Raw genomic sequence first — 13434 nt, forward strand, 5'->3', positions numbered from 1 at the left:
CTTTTTAAACTTTTAGTAAGAAAAAGAAGTATTTATGATCTGAGCTTGGAAACTCCATCAAAAGGCCAGGAATCAAGGGAGTTTGCCTCCTTGCTTTGTCTTGCCCTCTCACGAGAGAGAGGAGAGAGAAAGAGGAGAGAGAAAGAGGGGAGAAGAGGGAGGAAAGTTGAGAAGCAAAATATGAAATTATAAGTAGGCTGAGAATGCTTTCTAGTTCTACTCAGACTGGTGTTCAAGGATCTGAGAGCTGGTACCCGTGGTCCAAAATGTAGTGAGCACTAAAATATCGTGGTACCAGCACTCCACAGCCTTTACTTTTCTCCCAAACCATCTCCCAAGAGAAGCTGCATTTTGGTTGTGTGTTTCCAGAATATCAAACACGTATGTTTCAAGATCTAACAAACATGCTTCTCTAGAACAATTTATAATGCTATAGTAACAAACCAACTAAAGAGTTATAATCATTCAAGAAGGCTTATTACAGATGAGTGTAAATGTCTTCTTTTGTCACAATGTGACTCCATGCAAAGGGTTTCCCACTTTTGCCCTACAATTACCTGCTATATTTTCTTAGAACCAAATTAATTGCCCAAGAAATTAAATCTGTTCCAAGCAGTTACCTAAATTGATCTATATCCTTTTCTTCCTTGATTTACCATGTTCAGTTTTCATCATTCAGTGTTTTTTTCAGTGGATTTGAAACTCTCAAGTGACTCACATCCTTTCAGAGTTAGGTGAGGTAAATTATTTTCTAATGAACTTTAAAAAAAATTCTTAATAAGGCAATCGATGGTCATTAGAGAAATGTCATAGAATGATAAAGAAAAAATAAACTCCCTCATCCAACCAGTCAAAAATAAACACTGTTAACATATTGCTATATCACTTTTAGAAGTTTTTATATGTGTGTGTATATGTATGATACATTGCATTTGACAGCTCCCTTTTAGGAATGTCACAATGCAAACTAGCATACTAAGAAGTCCTGCAATAGGAAATGTATTTAACTTTGTTTAACCAGCTTTTTTCCAAACTTAATTGACCATGGAATTCCCCCAACCCTCAATTAACATCTGGCAAAAGCAGTCACACTTCAGAAAATACTGTTTTAATATTGGGCCAAGGTGTTAGGGAACAACAAAATTTTGAATATTAAATACTCATTGAAAACAGCTTTCGTACTTTGCTTAAATCTTTCTTTCCTATAGAATCCCAAACAACCTATTAGCCCAGCAAGAAGAATCATATAAACAGTGAGCTGACTTCATGGAGACAGCTCTGACCTAATTGTTCATGTTGAACTTAATAGATTTGGTGTTGACTGCACATAGCATCCTAACAAGATCAGTTTTCTTCTAAACAGCTATGTGTTCCCCTATCAGTTTTGAGCAGGGAGGATTTCCAATGGTAGCAGAGTGACCAGCCTTGGTAAGCTTTGGTATTTTCTTAGGCAAGCCCAAACAAATCTAATGGGAAGTCCTACATTTTAAAATTCCAAATCTGGCTTAACTTTTTACATACGACCAGAACTTGATTAGACTTTAGCATTTTGGCTTCAGAGACAGTAATAGTAATAGTCAGAGTAATAGTTCAGAGACAGAGCAAGTAATAAATAGGCAGCAATAATTAAGTCAAGTATACACAATTTCTTATTTACACATGGATTGAATTCATATATGCTTGGTTCTAATATTGATCAAGTCCAAGAATAAGAAATGATAACATAATATATTAAATCAGTGGGCTCCATCTTGGTAATTTTTTTCCTGCAATTACATAATTTAAATAAGGCTTCTGACATCAGCAAAGATATTCTCTATCAATAAATTGCAAGGAGTAAGTCTAGAAGGGTAAATAATGCACAGGGCATTTTGCCCAGTCTGTTCTAAACCTTTACTTATTTTCAATACTAAGCATAAAACAAATCTTTGAGAAACTACAAGATTATTTAAAAGTTTGCTGTTATTCTTAACCTCAATCTTCAACTATTTCTGTGCCCCTGACTTTTCGACCTATTTTTTAAAAGTTGAAATACTCTTTTTGAAAAATGAAGCTTTAAAACTACTGCAAACCCCAATTTTTTCTTAAGATATTTCCAGTCAGCCCTACAACCAGAAAACCCTGGCAGTAATTAAAAGTTGGTTAATGTAAGACTAATTGATGTCAGTATATGTCAAAATTATTTTTTGGAAGATCCATCATTTTAATTTAAAATATATGTAACCATTCTTCCTTCAGGATGTTGTCAGGCTAATTAAAGGTCAGGTGTCCTGCATTTGAGATAAGATTCCCAGGACATGAGGGTACTTTTAGACTGTAAATCCATCTCCTGCAATTGAACTGTCTGTTCCAGTACTGACAATGGCCTCAGCAAGTTGGGATTTATTATATTTCTGGGGCACATTTATTGTCTCTATGCCTCAATACTATGCCTCAGACACTATAACTTGCTTCTTAATGTGACGATTCTATTTTAGTGCTTAAAAAAATCTCACTTCTACAGACTATCTTATCCCCAAACAAAATGAGTACTTAATCATATTCAAGGCAGGTATAAGGCCACTTTGCTCATAAAGGAGTTAGAGAAGATGGTAATTCAGAAAATCATTTATGGGTATATGTGAACTACCATGAGCATTTTGCACTTCTATGTATGTTATGAGCCTATTTTGTTTATGTCTCCAGACACAGGGAGAAATAACTCTCCATTTTGGATCACTCTTGAGCTTCCATTTTAGCTTGATTTTTTTTGTTTTTTTTTAGGGGGAGGGGTTAAACAGGGGGCAACATGGAGATGAAAATGAGGAAGAAACAAACCCCTTGAAGAAAATTTTGTATCAAATATTTATAATATTAATTCACTTAATAAAATTGTCACCAATATGGTATAGTGCAGATATAAAAATTAGTTCCTTCTATTTTTAGATTCATGTATGTTTGTTTTATGATTATATCATGAGCTTTTCCCTAGGATATTAGCTTTTCTAATTTGATGATGTATATTATTGAAACAAAATGTTAATTTCAAAAGCATTGAAATCTCATATATAGCTTTCATGGATAGCAATATATGGAAAAATTTTAAAGGACATCATTGCAAAATGACCTTAATAAAAGCAAAAGGTGGTTTCTGGCATGAGGATGAGTCCTTAGAATATGAGTTTTAGTTTGTACATATACGTATTGATTTATGAAAATATTTCAAAATTACCAGAGTAGATATCAGTACTGAATTATTCCTACACATTTTTCTTGCAGGGATATCCTGGAACACAGCTTTATAAATTCCTCAATAAAATAATATCTTAAATATTACGTGTTAAATTATTTTAAAACAACTTGATGCTTTATAGCAACTAAAATTTTTATTTTAAAAGATGCATTTTACAAACCATTACTGTATTTATTTTGTTCCTTACATTATTTACCATTTAAACCTCTGGGATCATTCACAAAGACAGATAATTACCCACTCTTTTCTTTCTTAATTCTAACTAATTTTTTTTAAATGAAGAATATTAGAGTCAAGAGTTGTTTGGATATGTCTTATAACCCAAATTTGCCTGAAACCAGCAGTTTGCAACAGCTCTTCTTTTGAATTCATATATGTTCACTACTTTTGCTTTGCAGATTCAAGTTAGGTACAAAATAAGAATCTGAGGAAACGTTTAGCACATTATACATGTATATGCTGTCTTTCTAACTTGATAATTTAAACTAATAAATTATAAAGAGTTCATATTTTATGTATCCAATTAGCATTACTTAGACCCTTATCTTCCCTGGTGAAAATGTATGTTATAGAAATAGCAATACAATTCTTTCCTTCCTTCCTTCTTTCTTTCCTTCTTTCTTTCCTTCCTTCCTTCCTTCCTTCCTTCCTTCCTTCCTTCCTTCCTTCCTTCCTTCCTTCCTTTTTCCTTCTTTCCTCCCTCTCTCCTTTCCTCCCTTCCACTCCCTCTCTCTTTCTTTCTTTTTTTTCGTACACTGAGGTAAAGAATTTCCAAGTATCCAGTGTTTCAAGTAGAGATCTTGTTAGATTGCTAACTTGGTGAATTCTCATTTCAGATTTGTTCTTGCCTCAAGGCTTCAGTCTGATTGGATGTTAATGCTGTATTTTGCACATACTCATTTGACGGTGACAGTCACCATTGGGTTGCTTTTGATTCCAAAGGTATTCCTCTAACATTACTTTTATCTTGCAAGACAGTTATTTTAAATGAGCACTGAGTTATTTCTCCTTTAAAAAATATCTGGCAATATAGGCAAAGGGAGGTGTGGAGATTTGCTTGACATCTAAAATGTTTTTAAAGCTCCCTCCTCAGGAAACTAGGTGTCTGTTTCCTTTTGGAATTTATTAAACATCTCACATGATTATTAAGCGGCTTAACTTGCTCAAAGCCCATCATCTGTTTTGAGATCCAGTTGTGTTTTAATTATTGTGGATTCAAGGTGGCTTTCATTGTAAAATCAACATTGTTTTTAAAGAGAATTATCCTATTCTAAGAATTCTGTGGTTTTTTATTCATATTCAGAGAAATATTGTGTTTTAAACATTTAGAGACTTTTTATTTAAATAGAAATAAATAATTATAATATTGTGGATAGAAGTCTTGCTTAATAATGGTAGATTCTGACAAAGATTTACATAGGCAGCATAATGTAGTGCGGGGAAATGGCCCAGGACTCAGATACAAGGATTATACACTCATGCTGTACCACAAACTAGCTGTACAATATGATATTAGCCAAGACTGCATCTCTCTGAGTTTCAGTTTCCTCATCTATGACATGATAGCAATAAGGCTGCTTGGAATGCAGTAATATCAGAGTTTTGGGGAAAAACAGATTATACAAACTATGGCATTATCATTGTTTTCCTTTTACACATAGAACAACAAAATATTAGAACATTATATATCTTTTTTCTTTTTCAATTTATTTGAAAAAGAATTTATTTTTGAATGTATTTTGAGTTTATTTTTCCATTACAGTTGACATACAATATTATATTTGTTTCAGGTGTACAATGCAGTGACTAGACATTTATATACCTTACGAAGTGATCAGTCTTTATCGGTGCCATGCAATCTAACATTAACACGGCTGAAACAAGAACTGTGATTTCTTGTGTTTCACCCCAGGCTTTACTTCACTTTTCAGAATTAACCAAAACATCGAAATTCAGCCTGATTGAAAAGGTCAAATGATTAAAAAGGCCAAATAGGCCAAATTCCTATTTTTCTTCCTTACTTGAGTTACACCAAATAGACACAATTTCCATGGATTACTCTGTTACTGCAATTTATCTTAACCTTGTTACACTTGCATAATATAATAACACTTTTATTAGATATATACGTACTCAGACTACTCATTCATTCAATAAATTGTTATAGAACTCCAAAGAAAATTGAAAACATATGTTCATTGTACTTCAACGTTCATAGCACCACTATTCAAAAAGTGGAAATGACCCAAATGTCCATCAACTGATAAATGTATAAATAAAATGTGGTCTAGCCATACAATGGAATATTATTTATTAATGAAAAGGAATGAAGCATTGATACGTGCTACAACTTGTACAAAACTTGAAAACGTTATGCCAAGTGAAAGAAGCCAGACACATTTAGGTGAAAAGTCTAGAATAAGCAACTCTGTAGAGACAGAAGGCAGGTTAGTGGTTGTCATGGGCTGGGGGAGGGGAAACGGAAGTGACTGCTGAATGAGTTCAAAGTTTCTTTTTGCGGTGATAAAAATATTGTGTAATTTAACTTTTTGAATATACTAAAAGGCATGGAATTGAACAATTTAGAATTGAGAATTTTATGGTATGTGAATTATATCTCAGTAACAGATAAAGAAAATGCTGAGGGAGGGGCTTTGCTAAGCACTGTTCTAGATCCTGGAGTAAAAGTAATGAACAGATAAAAATCTGTTCTCTTGTGGTGCTTATATTCTGGAGGAGAGGATGGGGAAACAGAAAAGATAAATAAGATAAATATGTAAAATGGTATTTTAGATAGAGATAAGCATGAAGGAAAATAATAAAGCAGGAAATGGACAATATATGACAAATAACTGTTTCTTAAACTCATGATAATCTCTAAGATTTTGCTCAAGAAAACAACTCCATTCTTATAAATAAGCTCCAAGTGGTTTAACTAGCAGCATGTGAGATGTTTTCATCTTTATGGCCATAAGCTAATGGCACATGTTGAAAACACACACATAAGTGGAACAGGGAAAGAAAGATTCATCAGTTTCTGTGGTTTCTCAGCCAGTCCCAAATACAAAACATTCAGTGTTACTTAAATAGAGAATTACCACTTCACGTTATCTCATGTTTATGTTCACCTGCCTACCTGAACATTTTAACGAACATTGACATCAAAAAATCGCTACCATCAAACAGTGATCTGTTAATTTGGTAAAGGAATATTTGATCTGATGACAAGCTGGGAAAAGAGAACCCATGTTCTCTAAACTGTTCTCTCAATTTTCGTAGGACAATGACTTGGTTTACAGATTGTGTGAAGGGTGGCTGGGTTATTTGGATTCTCCCTGCTCTCCACCACTTACCCAATTCACTCTTCCTCCCTTCTCCTTTTGAAGAGCAGAGATAGCAAGAGCACATGAAACTGGAAAAGCATTAAAATGCCACATGAAAACAATAAAAATATGTCAAAATGTGAAGAAGGGGGAACTAAGAATAATGAGTTGAAGAGAAAAAAACCCTGTAATTTCATTGAATCTTTGACGGTTAAACTTAGATACCATCGAGCCCACAGCTCTTTGAGGTAGGAGGCACCATGCTCCAGAGAGGTCCCATGACTTGTTTAGGATCTATCTCCCTGTCAACACTGTTGGGGCTGGAATTCAGATTTCTTGTCTCCTGAGTCTTGAAAGTAGATGTTTTATATATATATATATATATATATATATATAATTTTTTTTTAATTTTTTTGCAAGTACAATTGACATAATATTATGTTAGTTTCAGGTATATAATATATATATATATATATATATATATATATATATATATATATATATATAACTTACGAAAGAATCACCCCAATAAGTCTAGGACCTCCCTAATACCATATGTAGTCATTGCAATATTATTGACTATATTCTCTATGCTGTACTTTATGTCCCTGTAACTGTTTTTATAACTGCCATTTTTTACTTCTTAATCCCTTTATCTTTTGAAAGTAGACATTTTTAAAGCTATGTGTAGTAGACTGAAAATCACGTTCCTGTGATCAGAGTTAACTGTGCCCAGGAATAAAATACAGCCTCCCCTAAGGGAAGCAAAATGACAAACATGTGCTAGACCTCACTGCTCAAAAAAATATTCCCATCTAGCTGCCAATAGATATAAATTGCTACTCTTAGAGAACATTTCTTTGGATTCTTATACTTATTTCCATTTTTAAAATGCAAATATCATGGAAGAGAAATAATAGAAGTTAACACAGAGAGCCCAGAGAAAAGACAAGGGTGAAAATAGGAGTCAAAGAGGGAACAAAATACCTCATGAATGTGTAAGATGGAAAGCAAAACTTAAATATAGCAGCAAACTTTTATAAGAAGTTCAGTGAATGAATTCATCTAAGCTGAAGAAATGATATTAATATTAGAACCTTTAGACATTGTGCAATGTCTTATTGTGGGTAATATCTAGAGCTCATACTGAATATCTGTTTCAGTTTTCACAGTCAAGCAATAACCCACGAGACGACATTGCTACAGAAGCATATGAAGATGAGCTAGACATGGGCCGGTCTGGATCCTACCTGAACAGCAGTATCAACTCAGCCTGGAGTGAGCACAGCTTAGATCCAGAGGACATCCGGGTAATACCAGTATTTCTTCTTTCCTATTTCAGACCAGAGCCATTTATACAGGCAAGCGTGTGTGCTCACATCTGTGCATATGTGTGTTACAAAGAAAAGGAGAGAGAGAATGTGTGTTTGTGTCAGAACTCAAGAGTTAATCCAGTTCTAAAATGTATAATCATGATATAAATTAAGATGAACAGGCCAGTCTTGATAGTCTCAATGGACTTGCTGGTAGTCAGAGTGATGAGCTTGCTCTACATGTTCCATAACATGGGTTATGATGGGAAGGTAGGATAGATCTGTGAGCAAAGAGCCTGGATTATTTAAAATAATCTGTGGCAACATGTCAGCACTTGGAGGAAGAAGATGCTTTTAGTATTTGATGTCCCCTAAACCTAATCTAACATTAAGTGTAACTTTATAAATGGTTACATGATGCTTCCAATATTGTTCCAGGGATATGGTTTACCAATAGACCATATTCTGTGTTTGGTTATGGTCCAGGCGCAGTCTGGCCCACACAACTCTCAAGTTCAAAGTTCTTGCTCCATTAAGCAAGGCTAGAATGCATGGGTTCATGGCTGAAAGTTCCAAGTCTGTGTGAAACAAAACCCAGAGTAATCAGAAAGGAAGCATAAGGAGAGAGTTGATGAGTAGAGATGTTAGGAAGCGCTGTAGAACAATTTCCCTAAAGAGCTCAAGCTTCTTGAATTCAAATTACCTTCAGGGAGATTATCTGGCTGAAACACTAAGTTCCACACCTGGGTGAATTTTCTCTTGTTCTGCCAGGATGAGCTGAAGAAACTCTATGCCCAGTTGGAAATATATAAAAGGAAGAAAATGATCACAAATAACCCCCACCTCCAGAAAAAGCGGTGCTCGAAGAAGGGCTTAGGCCGTTCAATCATGAGGCGTATAACCGAGATCCCAGAGACGGTCAGCAGGCAGTGTTCCAAAGAGGACAAGGACGTCACAGACCACACTGTGGCCAAAAGCACTGCCCTCGTCAGGAAGAACCCACAAGAGTCTTCAGGTAACACTGGGAAACCCAAGGAGGAGTCCCTGAAAAACCGAGTCTTCTCCCTGAAGAAATCCCACAGCACTTACGATCATGTGAGAGAGCAAACGGAAGAGTCCAATAGCTTACCCACCGAAAGCCAAGAAGAGGAGGCCACAGAAAATTCCACACTGGAGTCTCTGTCAGGTAAAAAGCTGACACAAGCGCTGAAAGAAAACAGCGAGTCCGAGTCCACGGAGTCTGTGCCTCTGGTGTGTAAGTCCGCAAGTGCTCACAACCTCAGCTCAGAGAAGAAGCCGGGGCACCCACGAACATCCATGTTACAAAAGTCTCTCAGTGTCATAGCAAGTGCCAAGGAGAAGACTCTTGGATTAGCTGGGAAAACCCCAATGTCAAGTGTGGAAGAACGTGCTAAAGCTCAGAAACCTCTGCCAAAAGATAAAGCAACAAACAGAAAATACTCAAATTCTGATAACACAGAGACTAAAGATTGTGCCCCCCAAAACTCCAATCATTTGGAGGAGCCAAGAAAACCTCAGAAATCGGGGATTATGAAGCCACAGAGGGCCAACCCCCCCACTGCCAAGTCTGACATGAGTCCTGGCACCACCCAGACGAAGGACAACTTTGACATAGGGGAAGTGTGCCCTTGGGAGATGTACGACCTGACCCCTGGTCCTGTGCCTTCAGAGTCAAAAGTTCAAAAGCATGTGTCTATTGTGGCTTCTGAAACGGAGAAAAACCCACCTTTTTCCTTAAAGGAGACATCTCATCCCAAGCCCAAGGCAGCTGAATTATGTCAGCAATCCAATCAGAAGAGCATAGACAAGGCTGTGGTCTGCCCTTGGGAGAGCCAAGGTCAGACCCGTTTTGAAAATGAGAAGCATTTGATTTCTCAGGTTCCCCCAGGGAGAGCAAAAGAGGAGAATGGAAGTGAGCATTCTGCAGCCAATGTGTGTGCTGGGCAATATGAAGAACTGCCCCCCAAAGCTGTAGCATCCAAAGTAGAGAATGAAAATCTCACCCAACTAGGAGACCAGGAGAAAAACACATCTTCGTCTAAGGAAAGTGGGCCTGGCACCTATCACTCCAGTAATAACTTTCAGCAACCTTTAACATCACGAGTTGAGGTGTGTCCTTGGGAGTTTGAGACCCCAGATGAACCAAACGCTGAAAGAAGTGTAGCTTTACCTGCCTCTTTGGTTTTAAGTGCAAATCTGATAGCAGAGCCTCGGAAATAAGAGGCCTGGGACACTTTTAAAGTGTAGCATCCCCAGAAAGAAAAGGAGAACAAAGAAACCCTGAATTCAATATAAGACAGAAGATGTAAGGATCAAAAATTCCCAAGGAATATTTGTCACTCAGGGGAAATGTGAAAGGCATGGGCAGAAGAAGACTAAGGAGCGTAGAGCGACGTCATCACGGAGAAGGTCCTTCCCCTGATAATACTAGGAAAACCTTTACATTTCAGCATGTTTAGAGGAAGTAGCCCTCAATGTCTGCCCATGATCAGTATTTACCTGTGGGACTTGGAAGATCCTAAACAAGGCAAACCAGAGGGCACAGAAGAGGTACGAGATTTGTACAGAAGGGATAGATGAATATGATGGAAATTCAAAGTCGCTAACTGGAAAGAACTTACTTTACCTATTTAACCTTGAAGGCACTGCTAACTTAATGCATCCCAAATACCTTTTATATTAATGATTGCTCTCATTTTCTTATAATTGTATGTTTCAGTACCTTGTTGTGTCTCATAGTCAAGCATTCCAGATTGTACAATTTTTGCAGATAACTTTGATATTATGCGACACAACACATTTATGCAATCTGCAGCTACTCAATTGCTATTGCAACATACAGAATACCTGCTATCTATCAACTTTAGTTGATTCTCAAAGTACAGTAAGCTTTCTCTGGCTTGGGAAGTCATACTGTTATCGTAAAATCTTTTAGTTTGGGCTGTGGTTTATATATTGTGAATTTGGATTATTATTTCACATCATGATGTGTTCTACTGTCTCAATCAGGGTTTTTTATACAAGCTGAGTTACTTGTTTTGCACTCGTTCTTAGGACTCAGAAGCTTTATTAATATCGGAGATCAGTGGTCCTACATAGTCGTATGTCTCAAAAAGTTAAGGACAACTTATCTATTGTTTGTTTGAAGTCAGAGATAGACAATGCCTTCATTCCAATGAAACCTCCCTTTTAACTCTTTCAGTATTTCATACTTAGCAGCATTTCGTAAGGAAGAAGCTAAGAGTGAGAGAAATATACTGTGCATTACTATTACCGTGGGAAAGGGCAGATATTAGGAATGCCATGAGAATTACAGCAGTACTGCAGAACCAGGAAGTTTGCCTTTCAAAACAAAGACAGAAAGGGAGCTCCTGATAGCACTTTCAAGGGATTATTTTTTTAAAGAGAAACATTATGATAGCATCAAGATCATTGGATGAATATATTTTTATTGTGCATACTGAATATATAATATTTTAAATGACCTTAAACTATTTATTCTCATAAACTCTTATCCATTTTTCAGCTAGGGGTAGAACTTGCTGGTCTCAAAACCCAAAGAGATTTATAACCTGATTTATTCCAGGCCTATCTGGTGGTACGGCCTCTTCCTTCTCCTAAGCACTGGAAAACTCACAAGTCCTGCAAATTGCCATTCAGAGCCACCTTGCTCAAAATTAAAAACACGAAGGTTTATTTGCAAGGCAAAACGGCCCCCAAAAGCATATTTTATAAGATGTATTGCATTCCACAGTGATCGTTTGGCATGAAAATCCTGATCTGCTGACTTAGCCCTACTGATGTGATCATGCAAAGAGATTGCATTTCAAAGCTCAGTCTCATTTTATTTAAAGACGAATCACATAAAAATAGAACCCAGACTTCCCTTTCTCTCACGCTAAACACTGAAGTCTCAAGGGCTTTTTTAACCAGGACATTCCAGCCTAAATGACTTCTTCCTTTCATGAGCAGCAAGAACATACTAGGAGAATAAAAGATGAGAAAGGGAATCAGAAGCTGGATAAAGGGCTGTTCTTAGCGAATGTCATCCTCAGTGGAAGGCAAAAACTAAGACTCCTTAGTCATCATCAAATTGTCTCAATAATTTTTATTCAGGAGTAAGTGAGCACTTCACCGTTTTGCAAAGCTGTGCACAAATCCCCCTCCCCCATTTCCTTGCTTTGTGCATTACTCAGGTTGGTGGGGTAGGTTTGAAGAGACAGAAATTCTATTTTTGTGTGTGTTTCCTTCAATTATTTCCTTCTTCCCTTCCTTTTCAATCAAGGCCTATCTACTTGGTAACCTTGGAATGCAACTTTAAGGTCTATTTGTATACCAGTTTCCAGAGGCACCTACTTGTTTAATTTATGTCTGAGATCTGTCAGCACTTTATTCACTTTTTGAGAACGAAGCAGTCAAGCATCAATAACTTTTTATTGCACTTCAGGGTAATCCTGCTAGAGATGTGGCTTAAAGAAGACTTGCCAAATTATACCTTAGTCCATAGATTTTTTCTCCACCAGCATAAATCAGTAAGAGTGCCTAGGGTCTTTCCTAGAGTGTTATTGCCATTACTTATCAGCAAGAGAAGTTTAAATTTACAGTTCTTGAGGTTATTTTCCCAGATTGATAGTAAGAAAGTGAATAGACACTGTGACGGTCACAAACATTTGCTAGGTTGTCCTTCTCGATGCATGTGCGGGCTGCATCCTGTCCTTGTTTTTAAGCCAGGGTTTATAAATAAGTAGATTTCTACCAATCTTAATAGAACTGTATATTTTATGCAAGAATTAAATGCTTTACGACATGAATTATAACTCAGCCCATTGTAAACTTTGGTGGCGATATGGATTTGAAACTCGACAGTTCTCTTGTATTTGCTTCCTAGGTTTCTGCATGCAAGTGATGACAGGTAGGACTGAAAAAACACTGCCTTTTGACTTCTAGCATTTAGCAACTGAGAATTGTAGAGTCAATAAAGCTGTAAGTCTCTTCACTTAATCTGTCGTTCTTCTGAAACTATTATCTGAAATCTACAGCATCCCACCATGAAATATTTGGTAAATTTATGTTGTGACGTGTTGCAGCATGTAAATAATTATAACTTCTCTGCAATAAAAAATATTTATATGAAAGTGATGTATGTATTTATCTGTCGAGAATTGAATTTGTTTCACTCAAACAACTTTGAGGGAATCCCATATATCTCTGGCTTTGGCATACTTATGCACATACATTCTCTTATTGCCTAGCTGTAGGAATACACGATTAACCAAATGTGGCCTCAAACATACAGGTAATGATTTGGAGCCAATAAACCCTATTAGGACTAGTGTTTTTGATTTAAGGAACCAACAAATCCTGTTAAGAGTAGTGGTTTTGTTTTAAGGAACCTCTAGCCCGATGGGAACTAATTCAGCTACCTTTTTAAATTTACTCCACACACATACCAGGCAATCAGCTGAGCAGTTATGATGATCTTTAGATGAACAGGAGAGCCAATAGCACTCAGGCCCATAAGAGTATCCAGCCCCTGCTGTGGTAA

At 36.6% G+C, this 13434-nt stretch overlaps 1 protein-coding gene across 1 annotated transcript in view; it reads left to right on the forward strand.

The window, feature by feature from the left end:
- The window catches only part of GPR158 (G protein-coupled receptor 158), a 390742-nt gene extending 377714 nt beyond the window's left edge, over positions 1 to 13028 (forward strand). The window contains exons 9-11 of the mRNA XM_074324946.2: positions 4069 to 4174; positions 7719 to 7865; positions 8640 to 13028. Coding sequence (XP_074181047.2) covers positions 4069 to 4174; positions 7719 to 7865; positions 8640 to 10109 — 1723 coding nt within the window. The 3' untranslated portion in view covers positions 10110 to 13028. The remainder of the gene's footprint in view (positions 1 to 4068; positions 4175 to 7718; positions 7866 to 8639) is intronic.
- Positions 13029 to 13434: the final 406 nt, after the last annotated feature.

Source organism: Rhinolophus sinicus, chromosome 1, assembly GCF_057876585.1.
Source record: "Rhinolophus sinicus isolate RSI-liver-muscle chromosome 1, RSI-T2T, whole genome shotgun sequence".
In the NCBI taxonomy this organism is placed as follows: Eukaryota; Metazoa; Chordata; class Mammalia; order Chiroptera; family Rhinolophidae; genus Rhinolophus; species Rhinolophus sinicus.